At 49.9% G+C, this 25,734-nt stretch overlaps 1 protein-coding gene across 3 annotated transcripts in view; it reads left to right on the forward strand.

Moving 5' to 3' along the window:
* LOC149340756 (dixin-A-like) overlaps window positions 1–25,321 on the forward strand; it is a 70,191-nt gene extending 44,870 nt beyond the window's left edge. The window contains exons 2-11 of one of the 3 annotated variants that reach the window (XR_016283646.1): window positions 5,433–5,522; window positions 6,297–6,362; window positions 6,889–6,969; window positions 13,318–13,371; window positions 14,245–14,328; window positions 17,381–17,554; window positions 20,521–20,597; window positions 21,542–21,665; window positions 23,729–23,837; window positions 24,070–25,321. Coding sequence is in view for 2 of the 3 variants with exons in the window: in XM_089549604.1 (XP_089405730.1) it covers window positions 5,433–5,522; window positions 6,297–6,362; window positions 6,889–6,969; window positions 13,318–13,371; window positions 14,245–14,328; window positions 17,381–17,554; window positions 20,521–20,605; window positions 21,542–21,665; window positions 23,729–23,837; window positions 24,070–24,141 (939 nt within the window). In the remaining variant the exon portion in view is untranslated. Of the gene's footprint in view, window positions 1–5,432; window positions 5,523–6,296; window positions 6,363–6,888; window positions 6,970–13,317; window positions 13,372–14,244; window positions 14,329–17,380; window positions 17,555–20,520; window positions 20,606–21,541; window positions 21,666–23,728; window positions 23,838–24,069 lie in introns of all 3 variants that reach the window. The other 2 variants (XM_089549604.1, XM_089549605.1) reach the window with 2 other exon arrangements.
* Window positions 25,322–25,734: the final 413 nt, after the last annotated feature.

A 25,734-nucleotide genomic window follows, 5' to 3' on the forward strand; every position in this document is an offset into this window, starting at 1 on the left:
TCTCTCTCTCTCGAATAAGGATGCTTCAAATATAGCCTCATGTATGCTTAGTTTCTCGAAAGCGGACACGATTCTTCCGACAGTGGAACCGTGTACATCAAAGGCGTTCCCCTTACCCCGCCACTTCCTCCTATTCGGCATAAGAAAAATGTCCCTCTCGCACCACGTACAATACAGCGCAAGGTACGACGCAGCGAGTCTTGCGCTGAATGTCTCTCTAAAAAGTGACATTTACATCTACTTCGTCGTTCTCTTGGACACAAGTCGCTGCTCTTTATATCTCTCGCGTTATTTTTTTTCTCCCATTTAATCTTCTTTTCTCGCATATAATACACTCGCGCGTAGAATACCTATGCCTGTATACTCTAAGCTAAGCGCATTCCTTCCCCCAAATTTTTTTCTCCTTTTTCTTGCGCATTTCTGGAACGTTTCACACGCGTATACACTCGAAAGACATTTCCTCTCCAACGCCTCGCCTCATCACGGGCTGCTGCCGCTGCATTCTGCGCTCGGCTCGGCCGCATACATTAATACGCGTAACCTACATTACGGGCGAGAAAGCGCGCACGTTTCGGAGTCCGCGCCATCGCAGGAGTGAAGCCGTGTGGCAGGCAGGCAGGCGTGGTGCTTCCTTCTCGTGACTCGGGAGTTAGCGGTTCGTTTGCACAGCGTTCGCTTTTTTTTTCGCACAGCACGAGTGCTTTGTACACACGGATAGAGAACGGCGTGCTCCTCGGCGAAGCGAATCCGGAATTTCAAGAGTGCTCGGGAAAAGAGAAAGAGCTATGGCTTCGCTCTCTGAATTTGCAGGTCGCGTTCGTTGGACTTCGCAGCTCACTTGGGCCGCTGCTTGTGGAGCGTCATGTGCGGCGCATTTAAGAGTTGAAACTGCGTTGGCTAAAGAATGCGCAAACACAGGTTCACTGCGAGGGAAGGGTGTACCGCTGCACAGCACTTAAATCTACACAACGAGTCTTCACGACATTCTTTTTAAGCTTCTGCCAATCTCCTTCCTGTCGCCCCCCCCCCCCCCCCCCCCCCTCCTCCGCTGCTCCGTTCCAGGCATAGAATTCAAAATGTAATGAGAAGAATCAAATTCATACCTGGAATCTTCGTTTTTTTCTTCTCCCCTTTTCTCACTAACTCACTGGGTCGCAAACTCACTCCGTCGCTAACTCACTCCGTCGCTAACTCACTCACTCACTCACTCACTCACTCACTCACTCACTCACTCACTCACTCACTCACTCACTCACTCACTCACTCACTCACTCACTCACTCACTCAGTGAATCGATAGATCAATCAATCAATGAGTCGATCGATCAATGAACTGATTGAGTCTATCATGGTCCCATTTTTACCAAATTTACGCGACCTCTAGGAGAGCAAGCTGGGCTTTCTAATAGAGACGCTAAATGCCAAGGCTACACAACACGCTCTCCACGCATGGAGTTTCATTCGGGGACAATTTGTCGGGACAAGCGAATGCCGATGATTCGGGAGCAAAGCTGCAGTTTCGCATTCATCGTCAACCAGATCAGTTGACGAACAGAGCGAGCAAACCAGCCGTTCGAGAGAAGAAGCTAACAAGGTCATTGTGCCGCGTCCTCACCTCCTTGCGCGCCAACGCCCCCAAGTAGAAAACGGACGGTGCTCGCAAACGCACACCTGTCGCCGCACGCACCACGCTCGGAGTCCGCGTCGGCGCGCCACTTTCAGCGGCTGCTGGTGCACGCACACAGCCCGCCCGCGACACGCAACTTCCCACGATGGCAGCGGCCTCGCGTTGCCCCCCCCCTACCTACTGCCGTTCTAAAAAGTCTCTCCCGGAACTTAAGTGCAGCGCGGATTTTCAGTGCCGTGTCACCACGCTTCGAGATTGTCTCGACGGCACACTACCTGAGAAAGACTTGTTGAAATTTCCACGCGACCATCAAAGATGCGTCGAATTTCATGGTGTGCCTGTCGCTCAACACCCTCTTCCTATGATGTTACTGGTGAATCAGGCGGTTAAGCCTAAAGCTACCAGTGAAATTCGCCGTGACCCTGAGAGTCTGCCGCTGACCGAACACGCCAAGCAGAAATGATTGGCTCGAATGAAAACGTTCGACAAAGGTCTGTCTGGATGGGAATTCACATTTAATTGAGAAATGAAATGAACGCGCCGCCGCGGTGGCTCAGTGGTTATGGTGCTCGGCTGCTGACCCAAAAGACGCGGGTTCGATCCCGGCCGCGCAGGCTAGAATTTTTTTGGAGGAGAAATTCTAGAGGCCCGTGTACTGTGCGATGTCAGTGCACGTTAAAGAACCCCAGGTGGTCGAAATTTCCGGAGCCCTCCACTACGGCGTCTCTCATAGCCTTAGTCGCTTTGGGATGTTAAACCCCATAAACCAAACCGAAATGAACGCAAAACAAAGTCCTTGCAAGAAAAACGATGTTTCGAAACATGCTTGGTTTCTTCATCAAGGGGCGATTGCGGGCGAGTTGAAGCTTGGTTTTTAAAACACACTTATTGTTGATCACCGCGATCACAGGTTCATTTTGTTTCTCGCTTGAAGAAAGGGTTAGGCGTTTAAGGGATGTTAAAACGCCTCCGTGGCACCATCGTGGCTCGCCTGTCTCTCGCATCCGGCGGTTTCGGCTGGGCGGGCGCGCACTTCCTGGTCCTGACGCCGCTGTCGCATCTTCTCGGCCCCGCCTGCTTGCACTTCAGCATCCTCTCGCCGTTGACGCCCTCGCGACGCTCTCACGGGCCGCGACTTCGGACCATTTCGTAGTCGTCGACGGCGCTTGCGTTCAAGAATACGCTCGCGACAGCTACACCCTTAACAAACACGAGTTAAAAAGGAGTAAACTCTACTCCAGCGCACTCCCTCTCATAAAAGGGAGTGCGCTAGAGGACAGCTTACTACCTGTTTGCTCCCATGTAGGAGTATTCGTGTTCAGAGTGTAGTACAGTGATGTTCCGTGGCGTAACCAAAAATTTATTCAATTAGACCCCAAGCTCCTTATCTCGGGCTCTTTTTTTTCCCCTGCAGCACCTTAAAGACTGTCAATTTAGAAAAAGATAGACAGTTTCGGATCTTGAAATTGGCTGAAACTGTATAAAAATTCCCTTTCGGCCAAATTTTACCCTTGCAAGTTAGCTGAAAGAGACAAAAAATTCCCCATATGGAACCTCACTGACTGTTCAGTAAGCGACTCCGCGAAGAGTTTTGGGCGCTCGCTTCTTTTTTTACGATTACTGGATGCATTTCGCTGCTCGTATCCGTGGTTGTCGTTTTGCGACAGATGCGTTTTTCATTTTTACTTATTTGCCTTTTCTGGCGGACTGATTCTATAAGGGATAGGAGCGAGGGGGAAGCAGATGTGGATTTGCTCACTAGCTATCCCTCGGCTATATAAAATACATCGTTTTCATGTGCCGCTGATTACTAAGATGTCGCAAGGGTGTCTTCCTGTTACACAACTGTGATTCTGTGAGAAACTGCAGTAACTTTTAGTCGAACTTTTTTGCGTCGTCCGAGCTTGAATAGGGTGCATATGGGAGCGCAATGCTGTAGAATTTGGTAATGTCCCGCACTGGTCGACATCTATGCTATTGTAAATTATGCACAGCTCGGGCAGTGAAGTGCGGTAGCTGTTCAGGTGTAAGCACAAACGGCGACCGCAACTACAGCAGCTTACATCGAAGTCAGGCCTTGACTACCGTAGCATTCCGATCGAATCGAATTTTCTTGACAGCAGCGGAATTTAACGCCTCGTGTCAAGTCAATTCGTTTATTCATATCATAGATGTAAAGCAGGTAGTCGGGCTATGCGTGCCTAAATAGCGGAGGATACCTGGTTCCACTGTCTATAAGAAGTGAACGTGCATTAGAATTTTGTTACAGGATGTTTGCATTTCACTCTGATAGTTAAGGCGCCATTCTGAATGAGGATAGGAGGCCCCACCTGAGGCATATCAGAAAAGAGACTGATAAGCATCGCCAGTAGTACCCTGTGGTATTCACATTGAAGCAGTGCCGCAGATATTGATTCAGTTGCAAATTCTGTTTTTGGTGCAGGTTAACGAAAACAAAAGTGGGGAAGAACTGTCTTACTAGCCTCCGCATCGACGTTTCTTAGAGCGTTTCTTTTACTTGATGAACTTAAAGCTCAAGACATTAGAATCATTAATACTGGCTACAAGGCCTCTCGTCCCAACTTTCGCCAGCGGGCAAGATGAGGCTATTGTACAATAGCGCCTGGACCTTTTTCCTTGAGGCTCTCACCTTCCACCGTACTGCACGCAATTAACTCCGGGACGCGACGGTGGCTGACGCAACGCAAGAAACGCCCCGCGTGTCGCGCTCCACTGCCCAAATTGCGGCCGTCACAACGCAGGACACGCCGCTTTCTCCGGTCGGCCGACGCAAGGCAGCGCCGAAGAAGACCCCGCCGCTGCCAGAGAGACGGGGAGAGGAACGACGCGCTTAACAAGGCGGCCCCGCGAAACGCGTTGGTTTAGCTGTCGCGGGCTACTTCACTTTCGCGGGCAGAACAAAAGCAAAATAAAAAGGAGCAGAAAGTGGTCTCAGACACCCTCGGCGGAAAGACGATAGGAAAAGAGTCTTGCGGCGTCGGCCGGTGTGTACGTGTCTATCTACCCGGTCGACGTCCACCCGGGCACGAGACGAAGCGGAGTCATTAAAGGAGAGGAGCTCTTTAAATGCATCACCGGCGGCGTCCGCTTCATCGTGAGGCTGTGCCTGCCTGTGTTGCCGTTGCTGCTGGTGTATTTTATCATCTGCTTTGACATTAGTACCACTTGTCTTTTTCCCTCATTCGTTGCAACGAGAGAAAAAGGTGCTTTTGATTACGGGATAAGAGGCAGGAAGCTCTCCGGATGAAGAGAGTTTTTTTTTTTTTTCTCATTACTATACTTACTCTCCTTCTCAAGTGTAAGCGAAGAAAGAAGGGAGCGCTTGAACACGGAATAAGAGGCAGGAAGGACGTTACGTAGTCGGCGAGCCCCGCCGCTCTTACCGCCCCTTTATTTCGATTTCTTCTCTTGCTTTCACGACGGCTACATAGAAATCCTCTTTTCTTTCTTTTTTCGTCATGAAAGAGGTCGAAGCCCTCCCCTTAATGCGGTGTCTCGGCGGCATATCAAACGACAGCCATTTTTTAAGCATGGGAAGTCTTAACAAGATGCTCGCTGCACTGTTTATAAGGCCAGATCTCGCGACCAGCGTCTTTTGATTACATGTGCTCTCGTGTATGAAGTGTGTCTAAAATCTGAAGAGCAATAAAGAGAAAATGTTTAGTTTTGGAACAGCGAGGCGTTGAGATAACAACTCAGCCCGGACGGGTCTTGGCGCTTTTGAACCGTAGGCTGAGCAGCTGAGGATGAAGATGTCAACGTTGCATGTTTTCGTTCCTTTCCAGTTACTCAGGGGCCATGGCCGACACAGTTCGAGGCCCCCGGACAAGTCGAAGAGCGAACGGGACAAAGGCGGCGGCGGTCATCGTGCGAATGTAAGTACGGCTGGAAGCGTGGACCCTTGCATGATCGCTAATCTTTGTGCGAGATGGTTCCAAGTGACAAATAGGGTTTGGTGTCTTTCGGGTCGTCGTATCCCAACAGCTGCGGCATAGCACGGTTACTGACGACTCCGCAGGTAGTGTTAGGACTGGAGGCTGCATTTTGGTGGAGCTCCACTGTGCCGGGTGGCCAGTTCGACACGGGGAAAGCGGAGGAATTGCTCACCCGTTGTAGAAATCGCCTGAGCAACGGTGTTATTATGCTCGTGATATATATGGAAGCTGATGTAAACACCAAAGAGCCGCCAGGGGGCGTCAGTCTCGAGCTTTTGTTGAGTGATACGTTTTACTCTCTATCACTTTCTACAAATACATATTTTTACTACAGTCATATAGTTAATCTACGCCGTCTAGACTTCAGTGGTATATCAAAGTGCGCTGTATGCCTTGAGCGCTGCTGGTTCAAAGAACAGAATGGTGATGTGCACTATGCGCAGCTCTTTGCATAACTTCGTGTAACTTGGCCGAGAAGTACCGCTGAGAAACGGCACTTTTCTTCATAGGCTAGCAGGCGAACTAAGTAATTTGATTTTAATCGAAGTGAACTACGGTCCGATGTGGCCCTTTCGCACGCAGCGCATTTGTGAACTTTCTTTGAGCCCCACTTCCTCTCTTCCTTTCTAAGTAAGTATTCGTCACCTTCATGGGCTGCAATGTCATGAATTTTCCCTATTTATCTTTGTTTTTTTTTTGTTTTTACCAATGCAGGGAACTGCGAAAGTTACTACGGAGTCAACGGAGGTCCAGTGCGACGCAACTTCAAACCCAGAATCTGTGAGTGACTTTTGCATGGTTACAGTTATTTTGGAACGGCTAGTGCAAAAATAGCCTGCAAGCTGAAGCGCTGCTTGTCTCTTTTCTTTTCTGCGTTCGCCATTAAATAGAAAGCGTGAATTCAATCGCGTTTTTTTTTTTTTAGTGAATATAAACAGCCAGTTTAAAAACCGTTGGCTTTTGTACACCCGTCGGCGGGCAGCAATCTTTTTGGCGCTTTATTTTTTCTTAAATTACTAATTATGGGACCGCGAATTCCTACGTCATTGTTTAAAAATTAAAAATCCCCCACCCCCCTCGTTTTTAGCCAGATTGGGCGCCAGGCTAGGGGCGTTTTTGAGTGAGCTAAATTTTTTTTTCGCGGACACGTTATTTACAAGAGAAGATATAAAAGCGCCGCAAATTTTTATTTCGTCATTAAGGGGGCGACGGCGTGACAGTATTGCCTCGAGATTTTTTTGCCTTTACTTTTTAGACAGTTTTGTGCTAACACCTATGGTTCCAATGCCCGTTTCTTGTTTTACAGAGTCTCTATCTTCAGGATGAAGTGCTCTCGAAAGTTTCAGGGGCCGAATGCGACACGACGAGACGGGTCCATGAAGAAAACGTAAGCACCCTTAGGGCGTCTTCCGCGTTGAGCTTCTCTTCAAAGCCATTAAATTCAAAATGCAATCGCATTGACCTTCAATCCAAAATTTCATACTTCCTAACTGTTCGCGAAGCATTGCTCTACTACCTACGAAAGGTGTGTTGGTCGCATGTTTAGGACGCGCAGTCTGTTTTGAGAAGAATTTTTAGCGACGCAATAATTTGGAGATTGTGGGTTCCTACGTGGACACAGGCCACCACCCACCGCGGGTTCGAGCTTCGCGCGAGCCAAGGGCCCCGATCAGCCGTCACCACACACACACTGGGACACCGTTGCAGCGCACTCAACCTCCGCTGGGAGGAGAGCGATTCGCCGCAAAAGTGGACACAGGCCACCACCCACCGCGGGTTCGAGCTTCGCGCGAGCCAAGGGCCCCGATCAGCCGTCACCACACACACACTGGGACACCGCTGCAGCGCACTCAACCTCCGCTGGGAGGAGAGCCAGTTGTGGGTTTCTAAGTGGACACAGGCCACCACCCACCGCGGGTTCGAGCTTCGCGCGAGCCAAGGGCCCCGATCAGCCGTCACCACACACACACTGGGACACCGCTGCAGCGCACTCAACCTCCGCTGGGAGGAGAGCGATTCGCCGCAAAGAAATAAGCCTCCAAGTTCACAAAGGAGACGTTTATTCACGTCGTCCTCCAGCTGTACACACGCACTCAATCGTCACCCCGTCCCGGGGGCGCGCGAGGAGCAAGGCTCCGCTGCGCGCACGAAGCGACTCGAGCAATGCGCGCCGCTAACACGCCGCTGCAGGAGAATGTCCCCGCGGCAGTGCTGTGATCTCTCTCTCGTGTCGACCGTTGGGCCGGTTGCGAGAGAGAGTGGGCAATCAACACAAGGTACGCCTGTCAGAGGTCGCTGGACCCCGCTGGACAGGCTCGAGCCGCTGCAGGTCAGAGGACACGTGCGGGCGAGCTCGAGTAAGCACTGGTCCGAGCGGCAAAGCCGGCACGGACAAACAGTAACGTACGCACCTTACGCTGTCTCGGAGGGATCTCTCTCTCTGGGCCCCGCTCGGACGGTCGCGCGGCGCGCGGCCGCCCAAAGCGGGGTCCCGAATTCCCGCCAAAAGACGCCAATGGCAAAGGCCCTTGGGGAGCCGGGGCGGAGCTGTGGCTAAATGACAGTGATTAGTCACCCAGCCGCCTCTCCACCGCCTGAGGCGGGAGCAAGGGAAAGAGGAGAAACGACGCGGTAGGCCGGCACAGCCGCGCTAAGGCGACGGCGGAAAGCCAGATTCCCACATCCCCCTCTCCTTAAATGCCCTCCTACCCATCGGCAAAGCACGCGGCCAAAATAAAGAAATCAATATACAAAAAAAAATAAGCTACACTTCAGTTCCAAAATAAAGAAATGAATACACACAAAAAAAACTAGCTACCCTTCAGTTCCAGCCAGAACAACGTAAGAAAACAAAGGGAAAACAAGGCAAACACTGGCATACGCTTCAGTAAATCAAAACAGCTTGCAGATTATATACACGGTACACAAGGAGATGTGAATACAACTGTACAGCTGTGTTACAGGTGGATGCCAGCCTCAAAGTTCGATGGCGCGGCAAATTGGGCCGGTCGGCGACTCACCGCTCGCAGACTTCAAGTTGAACGGGTTGGGAGGGCCGACGACTGATGGCGGTCTTCTTTCCGTTGATGTATGGTGCGTTGATGACGACGGGGCCGCGGTAGAGCACTGACCTCGCGCCCTTGGACACGACATCACTTTCGGGCACAAGAAAGTTAGTGCACCCCTTTCACGCCGGCTGAAACGGGCGAGGACGTTCGGCGGCGTCCTGATGTGTAACCTTGGCCACAGCGAGGGTTCCTTCTCATCGTCGCGCTCACGCAGAAGCACAGCGGCACAACTCACAGGCGTCGCCTCGGCTCATGGTTCCGCGCACACACAGCCACAAACACAAACACACGTACACCAGCACGTGCGCGGACACCGGTCGGCGACAACGATCCCCTCATCAGAAGCGTCCAGAGGCGCCGCGGCGAGGGTCAAAGGGTGCACTTTCCGCCCCCATCGCCCCAAACGCCCCGCCAACTTCCCCTTCATACGGGCCGCACAAAACCCGCACCGCGGCACACGGCTCCTTAACGAGCCAACCACCCACAGTCGGGCCGGAAATGAGAAAAGGCGCGCTGTACAAACGACACCTAATCCAATCTATTCCTTCTAGAAGATAAGAGCAAACATGAGCGGGCTGAAGTTTGCCTATGTACACCTGGGTACGTTAGAACAAAACAGACGAGCAAGCGGGGAAACGAAAGTGGCTAGAAACTGACTCAAACAAAACAAATAAATAAATAGATAAACACGCAAGGCTGGAACTGACCATGCTGCAAAAACAAAAAAAAAAATAACACACCGTGCTTCGCCTAGGTAGGGCCTGACGAGAAAGCTCGCCAGCTAGCTGAGGCTGCGTGCCTTCGGTTGCGGAAAAGTCCGCCGTCCGGCATCAATCACACCGGTGACCGTCGCCTCAGATTGTACCGGTGCTCCGTACGCTTGCGTTCCGCAGCACCAGTTGTGCCTTTGCGCTTGCCTTTGATACCAATGGGTACTGGCGCAAGCTCGTCAGACCGTGACGCGTAGGCCTTCAGATCTGCGATGTGGGCACGGCTGGTTTTCCCCGTAAGGGAATCCTCCAGCAGGTACGCGAGTGGCGACCAGACTCTGACCACTCGGTACGGACCAAGCCACTTAGGAGCGAGCGAGGCTGAGAACCCCTTGCTGGCATCGCTAAGAACGTGGTTGCGCTTCAGGACAAGGTCACCCACCTGAAAAGTCAGGCGGCGGTGCTTGCGGTCATATTGAGCCTTCTGTTGGGCTCTGGCTGCCGCCAAACTCTGCCTTGCTCTGTTGAGAGCCCGACCAAGCCGGTCCCGAAGCGTCGACGCATAAGCAGAGCAGTCTGCCCGCGTCTGCTCATCCCCGAGCTGGCTCTGCACGACGTTTGACATCGGATTCGCCAGCTCCCTCCCGAAATTGAGGAAGGCGGGAGAGAAACCAGTTGAGCGATTCTCAGCTGTTCGGATGGCGAACGCAAACTCGCTCAAATGGTCTGCCCAATCCTTTTGACACTCGGCAAAGGCCGCCAGCATTAGCTTGAGCGTTCGGTTGATTCGCTCGGTCAAATTGGACTGGGGGTGGTAGGGTGAAGTGGTGTAGTGCTCGATTCCGAGGGAACGGCACGTGTTACCGAACACCCGAGCGGTGAAATAGGACGCATTGTCCGTGATCAGTCTTTCCGGAAAGCCGAACCGACAGAACACTTCCTGGAGTTTATCCAGCACCGCTCGTGCTGACACTTTCCGAAGGGGGTACAACTCAACCCATTTGGAAAAGTGGTCAGCGACTACCATCAGGTAAATGAACCCCTGCTTGCTCCTGGGGAAAGGCCCCATCAAATCGCAGGTGGCCATCTGCCACGGACGCACACTGTCAATCGGTTTCATCATTCCAGGCGGCTTGCCGCCCCGTGACTTCACCGCTTGACAGACATGGCAGGAACGGCAATAGCGGAAAATGTCACGCTTCATGCCGGGCCACGTCACCGATTGACTCAGTTTTGCAAAAACTTTGGAGCCACTCAGATGACCGGCCAGTGGTTCGTCATGAGAGAATCTCAACAGTGCGCCTCTCAGACTTTTGGGGATAACCACCTTGAACGGGTCGATGGACTCGTCCTCGGTGGCTATGTACTTCAGCACGAGCCCGTCATTGTCCAGCAAATATGAATCCCCGGGGTTCGCCGCGACACACGCTGGCTTCTGCCCCCCTGCGCCCGCTACAATACCAGTAGCGTCACGGCGCTCCGTCTCCCTGAGACCGTCGCTCATTACGCGACAAAAGGGGTCATTTTGCTGGGCTTTCAGTAGCTCTTTACGGCTGAAAACGATTCCAGTCATCCCAGAGGGGAGCGTGGTCTCGTCCCCACTCAGGTTTGCAGCCAAAATTTCCGTTCGCGTCGGCAACTCCGAGGCGCTCACGAAGAGCTTCGCCTCTCGTCCTCTTTGCGAAGCGCTGCTCGCCTGGTTAGCGGAATGGGTTAACCCGTTTGCGGGTTCCCCCTCCTTGCCGCCCAGCGGCTCGTCCGCTGTTTCGCCCCCTCCGCCTACAGGCGTCAAGGCGCCGCTGGCGAGTGGGGCACGGGATAGCGCGTCAGCTACCACGTTTGTGCTCCCCCTTTCGACACTGCACGGAAAAGTCGTAATGCTGTATCAGGAGAGCCCAGCGCGCCAGCCGACCCGCAGGCTCGCGGAGCCGCATCAGCCAACTGAGCGCACTGCACCCCTGCCTCAGTGGAGGCTTGGGCGGGCTACACGAACGAGGGAGGCAAGGCTCCTATTTCGATGAGCGGCGTGGTTTCCACAGGGAACCGGGCCAGCGCCTCGCCGTTCCCAGAGCAGAATTGACTGCTCGCGGGGCACGGCTGCTGCTGTTCGAAACTGCCGGTTGCGGCAGCGTGACACGAACTGCTTTCGCACTGGGCGGAAAGCTTGCACAGCTGAGGCATGCGACCAGCGGATGCACCGCAGGGTGCTTCCGATACAGCTCCAATGGGAGCCGCGTGGTCGACATTTTGGGTTGTCTCGCCGTGAACCCCAATGGGGGCCGCGGCCAACCACGGTGTCTAGCTATTCGAAGGAACAGCAGCCAGCGGATCAAACGACGCTACAACTCCGTAGGGAGCCGACATGTAGCTGACGAGTGCCGCGCTGGGGGTGGTAGACACGGTGCGCAAGCGTGATCGTCAAGGCGACCTGCTCGGCTAATGTGCCATCAAAGGCGTAAGCGCCAATGACTTAGCACGTTGGGCGCCAGTTGTGGGTTCCTACGTGGACACAGGCCACCACCCACCGCGGGTTCGAGCTTCGCGCGAGCCAAGGGCCCCGATCAGCCGTCACCACACACACACTGGGACACCGTTGCAGCGCACTCAACCTCCGCTGGGAGGAGAGCGATTCGCCGCAAAAGTGGACACAGGCCACCACCCACCGCGGGTTCGAGCTTCGCGCGAGCCAAGGGCCCCGATCAGCCGTCACCACACACACACTGGGACACCGCTGCAGCGCACTCAACCTCCGCTGGGAGGAGAGCCAGTTGTGGGTTTCTAAGTGGACACAGGCCACCACCCACCGCGGGTTCGAGCTTCGCGCGAGCCAAGGGCCCCGATCAGCCGTCACCACACACACACTGGGACACCGCTGCAGCGCACTCAACCTCCGCTGGGAGGAGAGCGATTCGCCGCAAAGAAATAAGCCTCCAAGTTCACAAAGGAGACGTTTATTCACGTCGTCCTCCAGCTGTACACACGCACTCAATCGTCACCCCGTCCCGGGGGCGCGCGAGGAGCAAGGCTCCGCTGCGCGCACGAAGCGACTCGAGCAATGCGCGCCGCTAACACGCCGCTGCAGGAGAATGTCCCCGCGGCAGTGCTGTGATCTCTCTCTCGTGTCGACCGTTGGGCCGGTTGCGAGAGAGAGTGGGCAATCAACACAAGGTACGCCTGTCAGAGGTCGCTGGACCCCGCTGGACAGGCTCGAGCCGCTGCAGGTCAGAGGACACGTGCGGGCGAGCTCGAGTAAGCACTGGTCCGAGCGGCAAAGCCGGCACGGACAAACAGTAACGTACGCACCTTACGCTGTCTCGGAGGGATCTCTCTCTCTGGGCCCCGCTCGGACGGTCGCGCGGCGCGCGGCCGCCCAAAGCGGGGTCCCGAATTCCCGCCAAAAGGCGCCAATGGCAAAGGCCCTTGGGGAGCCGGGGCGGAGCTGTGGCTAAATGACAGTGATTAGTCACCCAGCCGCCTCTCCACCGCCTGAGGCGGGAGCAAGGGAAAGAGGAGAAACGACGCGGTAGGCCGGCACAGCCGCGCAAAGGCGACGGCGGAAAGCCAGATTCCCACAAGATACACCTTCATAACTGTGTCACCTTCAAGTGTGTTCAGATAGCTGTCAAAATTTTCAGATGCAGCGAAGGGCTATAATCCTTTTTGTAGCCTAACTGGAGTTTGTGAGCATATATGATCATCGCTCTGTGTGCAGCAGGCAGTTTGATTACACCAGAGTTTCTCCACGAAATACTCATATTACCAAAAATGCCTGACAGCAGTTTGCGAACCAGCTATCAACCATATGATATTAAAAACAAAAATAAGCTGTGGACATGCAGTCACGCTCACTAATGTTGGAAACCCGCCTATGGTATACCTACCACTCATGGTTTATCCATTTCTTTTACATGTGCGCACACGTGTGGTATATTTTTTTTTTCACTGAAACGCTTTCAGTTGCTGCTTCAACAAGAGCTCAAGGAGAAATGCGACTTGCTTTCTAAACTTGAGGTAAGTAAAGTCAAGAGTCCAATTTCGTTTGCTTGCACAAGTAAGAACCACCTAACAAAATGAAGCATAATCCATGAAAAACAAGCAGCTTACATCTGGCAGTATGGTTGTATGGATAGAAAAAAATTTATTCATCATTTAGCTCCTTGCTGGGGGATTTTAGTACCGGGCAGCAGACATGGGCTTTGAAGTGGAAGAAACGGTAACGTCAACGGCTAGGAGACTAAGTAGCAACTACATACAAGTTTAACGTCGGGGCAACGCCCTAACTGCGCAGAAAGGCTAACCTTTGCCAAGTCGTCAAGAAACGGATCTTACGGAAGCATGACACGATTTTCTTATATTGTTCAAAATCTCACAGTGACACGAAATGTAGTTATCCAGTGTGATACGCCAGAAAGTGTTTCCTGATTGTTCCCTTTTCCCTTGTCCGCCATTCCAATCTTCGTTCATCTATCCTACACTTTCCTAGGGCATATACTTGACAACGACCAGGAAGTGGCCTTTGCATGGCCAGTATCAAAATCGGGCCCAGAGAGGGTCAATCTCGTAAACATTCTACGCGGACACACCCTCAGTGGAAACCTGGGTCGCGGACACCCGGAGACCAAACCGGATGCCCGTCTCGGTAATCCTATCTCTCGTCATCAGGCCCGCTATCTGCGCCGCAAGCTATCGAACGTTCCACGAGCTATGCCGCTGGCGGTCGCCCAGACGTTCCAACGTGGGAGGATAATTGCGCAATAAGTTGCGCTGCCGCGACAGCGTACAGAGCGGCGGTCGAGCGACTGAAATTACGCGCCCGCCGCCGTACCGCCATCCGCGCGCGCGAGCTTGCGCGCGTGTGTGTGATATTGTAATTAATGACCGCAGGAGGAACTGGACCATCGCGACGACGCGACCGCGCTGGAGCCACTGGACCGGACGACGCCCCTGCCGCTCAACCACCGTCCGCAGGTGCGTGTCCTGTATACACACTACCGCCCTTTCCTTCGCCAAGCTTTGGTCCGCAGGGGTGCAAATATTCACGTTCCTGTATGTTCGCAATTCTGTATCCATGGTAAAAGTGGTCTATAGACTGTCTATAGCCTTCTCATAGTCTCTATTGCCTTCCTGTAGGTAGTTATTCTTGTCTATTCAAAGTCTATAGACTGTATACAGATGAAAGTTGACTACTCCAACTTTCCTTCCTTCCCTTACGGCGCGGTTCAGGTGTCCACCGAGATATATGAGACAGATACTGCACCATTTCCTTTCCTCAAAAACCAATATACCTATATACGACTAAAAGTGTATGGCCATAAATCTATAGATCTGTCTATAGGAAGTGTATAGAATTTATAGACAAAAGTCTGTGGACAGTCTACAGACTGGATAAAGAAATTTTTGCAAGTGCATGACACGTTCCTGTATATACGCGCATTCTCTTCAGTCTCTTAACATACCCCCCCACCCACACACACTTCCTTTTCACCTACACGCAAGGTTTTTATTTGACTTTTTTTCGGGCACCGCAGCTACTGTTCATCGACTGAGTAGGCGCAGTGGATGCAGTGTAACTCAACAATTCGTTCTTCTGTGACCCTTCCTGACTACTCTTGCGTTGAAGCGGCGTATTCAAGCATTTCTCTGTATACTTGCACTATAGAGCGACCATGAAGGCCTTGATGAGGTTCTGCCCAGTTGGCAGCCGATGTGCTATAGACCGTTTTCAGGCTACATCACTCTGTGTGTGCGTTTTAGCTCTAACGGCAGTAATGCTTTATCAAAAACTAAAGAAAATGTAAGGTCTCGCAGGACACCCTCAAGCCTGGAAGAGATAACACGTGAACAAAGGTACTGCAGAGTAGACGAAAAAGGCAGTCAGAGCACAACCAGGAATGTCAGGAAAGACAGAGTGCAGCCTAAAGTAAAAAGATAAGAGAAACCGGAAACAGGAGATGGGTAAGGCTGACTTGTGGGGATAACAGCTGCAAAGAGTTAGGAGATTTGGGATGAGCGTTTTGTCCTCTAAGGACGTGGTAGGCTTTGGTGCTGATTATTACGATAGTATTACAAATGATAGGTGGTGATCCCGTAGTGCTTAGCCTCAAGAGAGAAAAAGAGCACGGCGTAGTGAGGCATGCTGAATAAACAAATTGTATATGTAGAATACTTAATCCTCCAGTGTCAGATGCAGCTGCGGCACTTGGTTCGTTCAACCTTCACAGAAAGATCAGTAGGGCACGAACACTTGTTTGAACGCAAGTACGATGCAGGCACTGAAAAATAAGTTGGCGGATGCTTGAGATTTTGGTGGCGGGTTCGACCGTTCGACACTTTGCTTCGGCGGGATGTGAAACTGGTTCTATTGATCTCGAGCAAAGCTGATAACGGCTACGCCTGCATAAAATGAACCAGCACCCATTTTTTTTTCTACATCTTGGGCAACTTTCTTTGCTACTATTTTATTTTAATGCAGTCACTCTCTGCAGCACCTCATGAATCACTATACGAAGACCGTGAGGCCAGCCTTGATAGAATGTCCGCGTGTAGCTTTAGCTATAGACAGTTCGCGCTGTCGCCACGATCGCAATGCATTTGATCTGAGCACATCTTTCTTGAATCGCGGACTCGTGTGTAGACATTCGCTTCGGCGCGGCGGGAAGCCGCCTGGGCGGACCATTATTTTACGTACGAAGTTGTTGGCGACCATGCTTGCTTGTACATTGTTCCTGCTGGGTGACTAACGATTCGACGATGCGCCGTTTGCGTGACTCGGCGTCTTCCCCGAAACCCCTCGGAGCAGTCGTGAGCCGACCTCCCAGGAATCGGGTTCGCGTAACGAGAGAAAAAAGAATCGGTTCGGAATCGAGACCAGGACGCTGTTCATAGATATAAGGAAAAGAATACGGGCTCGGTGCAGGTGACTAGGATTTCTTTTTTCTTGTTGTATAAGACAGCAAATCGCACTGTACTGGTGATAAGTAATCGCTGTTGTTCTTTCTTTGTACCATGGCATCTTCAGGCGGCTAAACTTTTGCGCCTAACTTAGAGAGGCTTTTTTTGTCACGATCCATTCATTTGCTTGCTCGTTCTCTCTCCTCTTTCATGAATGGCAGCTATTCCCTGTGACGTTTGGGTTGATATCCTGTAAGAATTGCAGTTAGCATGAGAGGTTGGCTCGCCAGACTAAAAAGGCGAAATAATGAATCGGGAAAAAAAGAGAGAGAGAAGGAAGGAAACGCAGAGAGGTTAAACAGGCAATGCATAGTTGGCTACCCTACACAGAAGGAGGGGGATAGAGGGAGCAAACCGCAAAAAACTTAAGAAAAAACAGTTCAGTTCGTAGAATATAACGTGTGAAACATTGTCCTTTGTTGTATCTTGGTCTGTAAGAACAACCGGCGCCCACAGTTCGTCTAGAGTATGTCGTTAACTCCTGTGGATTTTAAATATTTGAGGAGTGCCTTTATGCCTTTCCTTGCTTAATTCGGGAAAAAAAATCCTGGAAAAAAACACAGCCCCTGAAGTCATTAATTTCTGTGAGTGAACATCGCGCTTTGCCTCTAAAGAAATGGAGCTTCAAGTCAATGACGTCAAACAGAAATACTGGCTTCGAATCTCTCTGATATGCAGCATTTCCACCATCTAGGCTAGGAAGAAGCTAAAACAACACATGGTTCTTCAAATGAGCGCTAGATCTTTCAAGTATATCTTTACTCTACTCATAATAGAACGATGTGTCTCAGATGTATAATTGAGCTCTCATGACACCGGCCTATACCTTTGGGCAGCGATAAAGATATTCCAACTTAACCCCATAATATTCGGTAATGAAAGCGTGTTTTTCTCCAAAACAAAGTGCCACTTAGTCAAGAAAGCAGCCCGACTCTTCGTTGCTACAGTAAGAACGAAGGCCTGACGGAATTTTGCTCAATGTTCACTTAACTTTGTCACAGACTTAAGTGTAACGAAGTTCTCCTTAAGCGGAGTCCGTTGTAACGTGTGCCCACTCTGTTGCGTGCAGCAGCGGGAGGAGCTTCGCGTGACGCAGGAGGCCCTGAGCAGCCTGCGCCAGTGCTTCCGGCTGGACGACCCGTACCAGCACACGCTGGACACCATCGAGCAGTCGCTGTGCACGCTACTGGAGCGCGTCACCTGCATGGAGAAGATGGCCGCCGCCGCAGGATGCTCCTCCACGGTACGCGCAAGCGACGCGATCGTTCACGCGACGTTTCTGTCACTCGAGCTACCCCTGACGTCATCACTGTGCGTTCTAGAGTGCCGTGATACGAATTTCTTCACGCACTCACTCAGCGTGTGGCTCGACAGGGCACTGGGCGCTAGCGTAGTTGAGCGCGTAATCTATTGTTGCAGTCGATCCTGGACATATGCAAGCGAATATACCGAAATATTGCTTATATCAAACAATCACAATGTCTCCTTTAAAAAAAAGCATGCAAAGGTTTAGTTCTATGGTTATCTGTTATCGTACTTCCATTCATGGGAGAATTCCATACACCTCGAACGGCGCGCCGTTCCCCTAAAAGTGGGCTTCTCCTGAAAACATTATGTGATAATTTATGGCGTGCGGGGCCGTGTAGGTCACGCGGCCTTGGGAACCAGCTGTCAAGGAACGCTAGCTACGCGAAGATGCTGGGGGACACAGGGTATGGTAACGGGTAGCCTTCGGTCTGCCGTACGGTTTTTTTCACGAGGCACTGATGTCGTGCGAAGAAGCTAGCTTTCAATACTTTGATGCCATGCAGTGAAGTCAACCTAGTTGACTAAAGGCTGCCGGTGGCTTTCGCCTAGTATGGTTCTCTGTCGAGGCCTTGGGGAAACAACCGGTAGCTTAATTTTAATGATATTGTGTACTTGCAATAGGATTAAATATCTGATTAGTTCTAAAGCACATCCGGATCCGTCTTTGGTATAAAGCAGGCTAGGCCTGGCTAGGCCTCGTGACATCCAGCGAGCGCCGCTCTGCAAGTACGCCAGCCGGTGGCAAGTTGCTGCAGTAAGAGCGCCACTAGCATATGTGCCCCATATTCTTGCTTCCGCGTTACACATTCACGAACGTTCTTTTGCTATGTTTTATACTTCGAACACTCAATATATTGAACTATTTCGCGGTCCCCTTCGTTTTCGATGTACCCAGAATCGACTTTAATGGCAAACTTCTGTCGTTATGACTGAGTGTCCCTAAATATGTCAGAAACTCCTGGTATATAGTCGCTGGCTATCGCGGCGGCGGTTCTTTTTTTTTTTTTTTACTATGCGGTAGCAATGCATAGGGGACAAACATTTCCTGAACACAGGTGCCACGAAAAAGTTCAATTTTCTCGTTGCCTGTGGCCGTGGCCTGGAGAGAGAGAGAGAGAGAGAGAGAGAGAGAGAGAGACTCTAATGAAATACAGAGAATTTAGCCTAGCTTTGAGAGGGGCGCACCCTGCGTAGGTCGCGCAGAGAACTGCAAAGCACATCAATCAGTTTGTGGTTACAGGCATAGTCTGTCAAGCAGTTAAGCTTTTCCACCCTCTGGGGCGGCAGCATTTCGATCGATAAGGGTTGCAAAGCACTCGCGTGTGCTGTGCGATGTCTGTCAGTGCAAATTATGAAAAAGCGCCTGTTGGTCAAAATTGGAGACCTCCGCTCTATGGCGTCTCTCACTGTGCATGTTTAGATTTTCAGCGTCAAAGCCAGACGCCATAACTATTTAGCTTTTCCATGCATATCGTGTTCAGGAAATCCTTGTGAGCTCCTCTGAGTACAGGGAGTGAAAATGTTCGCTTTGGTGAGTTGATGTGTTGTCGCGGTCAGAATTAGCGCCAGTAAGCGTGGAATTCGAAGCGCTAATAGGAGAATGGAAAAGGATTGGGATGGAATTTGCATTACCAGTAAATACATAAAAAGTACTGGCACCCAACACTACGATCATTTTTTAAGCAGCCGTGTCCCTCTCTTGCTGCTTGTGAAATCTGCTATGCAACTGCGGCGATGTCTAAACTGTTTTGACGCCACGAGCGATCCTTTCATTCGATACTGTCGATTACTGCAGCTCCGTCTATAGTGTCGCCGAATGAAGTTTGTTTTGGTAGCGATGCATGTGTATCTCGACTGCTGGCTTAATGACGCTTTGCGTAGCAGCTTCTTCTTCAGCCAGTCGGTGGTCGCTTCTAGGGTTCCAATATGGGTTTTGGAATAAGAGCCCTGGTCTTGTGAAGCGTACGCGTGCATGGTATACCAGGTGATTCTGGTTAAGCTTTATAAAAAAATGAAACTGTTGGTTTCGTGGATGCTGTCTTCGCCGAGTTTGTGTTGGGCTCGGCGGACACTAAACGAACTTATGGTACTTGCCAAAGTGCAATAGATCTTGTGATAATAATTAATCAGTCCCCTGCTTTTTCGCACTTCATTCCGAAACTTAGTGCTCAAAGCGCACCGAAAATGGGCACAGGCTGAGAGAAAGCAGGGAATAGACTGATGAATATCTCAGGACCTATTACACTTTGGCAAGTACCGCAAGTTGATTAGCCTGGAATCAATACTGTCTTCAAGATTGCTATTGCAACATGCAGCATAAAGTGAATAATTAAATAGTTAATTACCAAGCTTCGTTAATTAGTAGCATAACCGTGACCGCTATCTCGTTGTCTTGTGTCCGCTGAGCCCAACACGCTCTCTGGGAAGGCAAGATTTTCGTAACCCTGCCCAGCCCAGTAAGATAACTTTCCCGTTGACGGATTGGCCAACGCAGAAGATTTAGGTTACCGCATGCACATAGATATTTGGCTCTGACATACGCCAACGGCGGGCATTTGCCAATCACCCAAACGAACTTTCTACTTTCAAGGATCGGTCTAAAAACATACGCATTTACTTTTACATTTAGTTCAGAGTGCTGAGAATGGGTAGTGCTCCTGAGAGGCATACATTCCGTGTTTAAATCTTACTTGCATTGGTAAAAATAGAAAAAAAATCTGCTAAAAAGGGAAGTAAAAAGAAAAAATACGACATTTAACCAAGTACTTCTTGCCGGGACTGCTTCCTTGGTACTGTTTAGTTCGGCTTCGTTTACTTATCGAGTGTCGTTGGTGGCGCTACAATGGCGTGTAACTGGTTCTAGCCCTCACTTTGCTTATTTTTACTTTGCTCTCCTTTCAGGGATCCTTGAGGGACGGTGCTGCACGCCGGCTCAACTTCGACTCGACGGGTGACCCCCGGCGGCTACCAATCACAACGTTAGAAGGTTCTTAGAAGTCTATGCATGTCTTCCTGCTATGCGCGCCCCCCTGTGGGGCGCACCGAGTGCCGTCCTGTGTCAACATGCGTCGGGTGCATACACTGCCTGCACGAGTTAGCAGCATGGCACTAACAGAACGAATGGCACACACGTACTACGTGCATTGTACCATACCTTGCTGCATGCCTTTGGCACCACCAAAACAAACAACAAAAAAGTGCCTGCTAGTTTGGATGCAGGCTGGCAAAGTGCGGTGATTTCTGAGAAAGTGTTAACGATAGGACCGAAAAGACGTTTGTACTCCCGTGAGTGGCAAGAGCAGAAACTAGCATGATTTTACAGAGCTTGCATCTGACAGAAGTAGTTGAAGGACAGCAGCCTGCCTGTACTGGCATTTGCTCAGTTTTTTTTTTTTTTTTTGCTTCCAGAGTAAATAAAGCTGATAAGATGAAAGGAAACCGATCAATATTTTTTTAAATAAGTAGCATTCAAAAAAAGTAATTCTGCATGCTGTGGCTTCTTGTGCGCCATTCTGCTTTTCCAGCCCATGTACCTTTGAAAAATTAAGGCAGAAATAACGACGCAACATCTAGGAGATGGATAACCAGACATACTATCGACTATAAAAGTTTGCAGGATGAGGTATGTGGGGAAAAAAGTATTTCGAAGTAGTCAGGCATGCAAATCACTCGAAATGTTTGAAGGTATGTGGAAACAGATATGCTCCATCAGCTGGTACCATTACCAGCCGGCTGGGTCGCGAGGCGACACAATAGTAATTTTTTTCCGAGAACATGTATCCCGTATGGTTTTGTAGCCGATAATACTTGCCCAACATGAGCCACTGCTTCAATTTTTTTCCTCCTTGTTGACGCGTACTGTGTCTAACATCGTGGTCGCTGACGGGTCGTCGCTCTGTCTTTCGTCATCGCGCATGTGCAGAGTATCCCGGCTACCGCATCGAGTCTCCAGCATCCCTCGCCCACTGCTCCCAACCGCAGAGCACCAAGGTGATCTACTACACCGAGCGGTCGGTCACGCCGTTCCTGTCGTCCATACCCAAAAGGCAAGTATCTGCGCCACGCTGCCCTGCCTTATTAATTGCAATCATTCCATCGTCTGAACTCCACTCCATCCGGTAGTTCTCCCCTGAACCGTACGGGGTCCCTGCATCGAATAACCCAATGGGCGCTGGATCTCTCTCGGACGTCCTGCGGACGTCTTGGGAAATATTCGATTCAGTCTCTCCCTTAGTTCGTAGAGTGAGCACTCCAGTGTGGCGTTGTAATCGGATTCAGGCACTGGACGTGGGCGGATTTTTTTTTTCCGGTGCCAAGTTTAGAGGAAGCTGTACAGACTCACTATGTAGTCCTGGTTTGGTTTGGTTTATGGGGTTTAACGTCCCAAAGCGACTAAGGCTATGAGAGACGCCGTAGTGGAGGGCTCCGGAAATTTCGACCACCTGGGGTTCTTTAACGTGCACTGACATCGCACAGTCCTATGGCTGTGTTAAGGTGAGTGCTAAGTAGGAAAATTCGCCCCTTCTCAACTCTACTTTACCTGTGGGTTTGCCCTTAACCGCTGGACTAAATTTTAACTGCACCGTGCAATGCGAACCGGCAGGATTTGTATGACGCGGAAGCTGCACTCCTGGGATTCACTACGCTCGAACAAGGCTGAACACCGCTACAATATACAGATGCGCTAGTGACCTCCGCAGATGAAACGCTGTAAAGCGGAAGTCATTCTTATAAAGTATAATTGTCAGATATTTCAAACAGCAAATTACGGTTATTCAGAAGTATTAACCGAAGACAAAAAATTACTAAACAATACTTCGTGCATCATTAATGAAATACAAGCCCAAGGTTTTAAGTGTAAATGAAAATAATAGAGAACCAATAAAACTATGAGGCTAGCTGATAAAATTAGTGGTCATCAGTAGAGCAAACTTGAATGCAAAAACAACAAAAATGAAATGGTGGAGCTTTGTAACATGCTTCAGTTCTAATTTTGTCGCCATGTTGGTCGAAGCTGTTTGCTGTTTTATCGAAATAGAACGACCATTAACAAAATGACCTGGAAGAGTTGATTGTAAACTCTAGAGAAATTTCATAAAGTAGGTTCTGGACATCAATTTTTCATTTGTAATATTGTTTCAAAGGAACAACCTATTTTGCAGCGGTTGTTTCCCTCTTAATTTTTGTTATCGCCTCCGCTTATAACGGGAACGGGGGGGGGGGGGGGTCACATAGCTTGCTAGGCTTTACAGACAATAGCAATTAGTGATAGAGAGCGGCAGAACAATGATTTGAAAGATGAATCTTTAGAAAATTTTATTATATCATCATCGTCGTCGTTGACGTCGTCATCGTCATCCGCTCCAATTATTTCTGTTTTGCGCCAGCCGCCGCCACGTCATGCCACAACAAATTTTCCAGTCTTCTCACTCTTTCTGGCTCATGACTGCCCCGCACCATGTTTAACTACCATTAGTATCCATTTCATCACTAACAAACTACCGGTTGCAAATTTGTGCTCACTACCTAACCTGCCCACGTGGATTTCCATAGTTGAATTTCAGCTGGCTTATCCTCAATGTGCATTCGACAGTGCTGCAAACGATGGAAAGGAAAGCGATAGGTTTAACATCGAGTGCCAGAAAAAAAGTAGCGCGAATTAGAGAGCATCCTGACTGCTTTCTTTGCCTCCCATCGTTACATGCTGTTTTCTCTCTGCTGCTGTGCTCCTTTTATTATGACGTCTAGCCTATAAACTGCATGCCTGCTTATTTTGTGCCTTAAGGAAGTTTTTCTTCGGTTCATGGCGTCAACCTTGTAGCACATTGTAAATCCCATGGCCACCTGGTGCCCTAAAACAATGTTGGCCAATTCGACCTCAACTTAGGGAGCAAGTGGGCATAGGAGTAGGGGCTCCGAGGATGTGACGTCTTAATCATGTGGTACAAGAGGGGTCTGCAAGTGAGCGCACTCATGGGACGAGGTTGCTCTGTGGTACAGATATATTGCGGTTACTTCGTGGTGAAAACTGAGTTGTTTTTTTTTCTCCGACTAGTGACTAAGTCCTTCTTTTGTGTCTCGCTCTTTCTGCCTGTATCACTCCCAACAGGCTCAGCGACATCCGACTTCGAGACTTCAAAGTAGTGTTTGACCGTCCCGGCCAGTACAGGTTTCACTTCAAGACGCTCGATCCCGAGTTTGGAATGGTCAAAGAGGAGGTGAGTATGAAAGCCACCACCAGGCGATGTGTAATGATTCTATTTCAATTCTAACCAATTTTTATTTTCGTCACCCTTCGTATATGGCTCAAGTGACGCCACACCTCGTCCACCCCTACCTTAGCTTAAATAAAGAACTCAGTTTAAAGAGGGGATGAAAAAAATTTCACGGGAAATAACATCATGTGCAAATAATTCTGGAAGTTTACCATCTCCTTTTTCACCTCGTCAGGTCCTTCACGATGACGACCATGTGCCTGGATGGGACGGCAAGATCGTGGCTTGGATAGAGGAGGACATATGAGGAACTCGGCTACTGCCGCTTTCCTCCTTCGCTCAGGCATCACGTCCATTCACCTGTACATAGTCGCATCATTGTGTCCCAAGTGTGTGCCTACCGAGTCCCGCCATTGATATGCCTGACTTGCACAGTTTGATAACTTATTTGAAGTGCGAGCCCACTTGTTAACCAGTTTAAGTCATACGAGTACAGGCCGAGTGGCTTCTTTTTGTTTTGTTTTTTGTCGTTGCGGTTTGAGGCCCGTGTTGAGACACTGCCCGAGTTCAAACGAGAACGGAGATAGCGGGTAGTGGCGCAAAGGCGAGAAGCGAAGCCATGTTCACCACTGCTCGGCTGTGGTGAACATGTAAAGCAGTACGGTTCATCTTTTTCAACGAAATTAACCATCTCTCACACGCGTTCTCTTGAACATTAAGTCGAACAGCCAATGTACTGAGTCGATGTGAAAACGTTTTTGTGACGCATGAATTTAAGCATAGAGAATTTAGTGCCAGTTTGTTGCAGAAAAAGCAGTAAATAATGCGTACGTTGACAATGATTTATTGCGAAGGGACAGCGACTGGCGGAAACAATTCCGGAAACGAAAATAAAACACGGCTTAACGCGAAATGATGTGAAGCAGCATTGTGTTGACAAAGCCACTAGCAAAAACGCATCCCAGCCCTTATTTTTCTGGTGATGTTACCACGAAAAGAGGTTCTCGTGTCGGAAGTGTGATTATGCAGCTTTCTTGAAGTGCCTGCTTCAAACAAAGTATGGCAACCACACACGACTACCACGACGACTACCGGTTTCCAGTCCACAATCTCTTGGCGTTCGCCGATACAAAGCCACAATTATCTACGTGTCATTTCATGCGGTGTCTGCTCGAGAATAATTTTGTGGCTCCTGTTCAAAACGTAAACGCATCTACATCGAGAAAAACTCTGTTCATGGCAACTTCAAAATCGTGTCACTGAATGATGAAACCATAAACCATACTTTTTCGAACCATCTATTATCCTTTTAACTCTTACGCCTTAACTTAAGAACTTCCTTTCAACATTTAAAAGTGTGGCGCTCAGTTTCATCAGAACTGTTTTATTTATCGCCAAGGAAGACGTGCTTTTAACAAAGCCAAGTGCAATTCACTGATGTTACTGAATGAATGGATAATAAAAGTGTTCATCTACAGATGCCGAAAGTGCCCTTTTCATTCTACACAGATAATATTTCGTGAGGTACTGATGTTTCCTTGCAGCAAACTGCTTCAAGTTCATAGTTTGTGCACCACTGTTGACAACAGATGTGCAGAGTGGCTTAAAAAGCTCTGTGTGCCTCACTAGAAAAGTTCTGGTATTCTTATACGCATGTAAAGGTAAGACGAATGATCGTACTGATTCGGCATTCTTTTATTATTTAATTCATTTACAAATACTGCTGTATCTTCTGTTGACGACATAGCAGGGGTGGGTTACAGGGCACTTGAAAACGGCAATGTCGAGCGAGATGTTTAGGCAGTCCTGTCTGAAATTTATTAGTTGGCAGTTAACACTGAGAACCGTCTAGGAGAGAAAGAGAGAAATGGGCGGAAAGGCAGGGAGGTTAACCAGGCGA

This window comes from Amblyomma mixtum, chromosome 6, assembly GCF_055824585.1.
Source record: "Amblyomma mixtum isolate Tamu chromosome 6, ASM5582458v1, whole genome shotgun sequence".
In the NCBI taxonomy this organism is placed as follows: Eukaryota; Metazoa; Arthropoda; class Arachnida; order Ixodida; family Ixodidae; genus Amblyomma; species Amblyomma mixtum.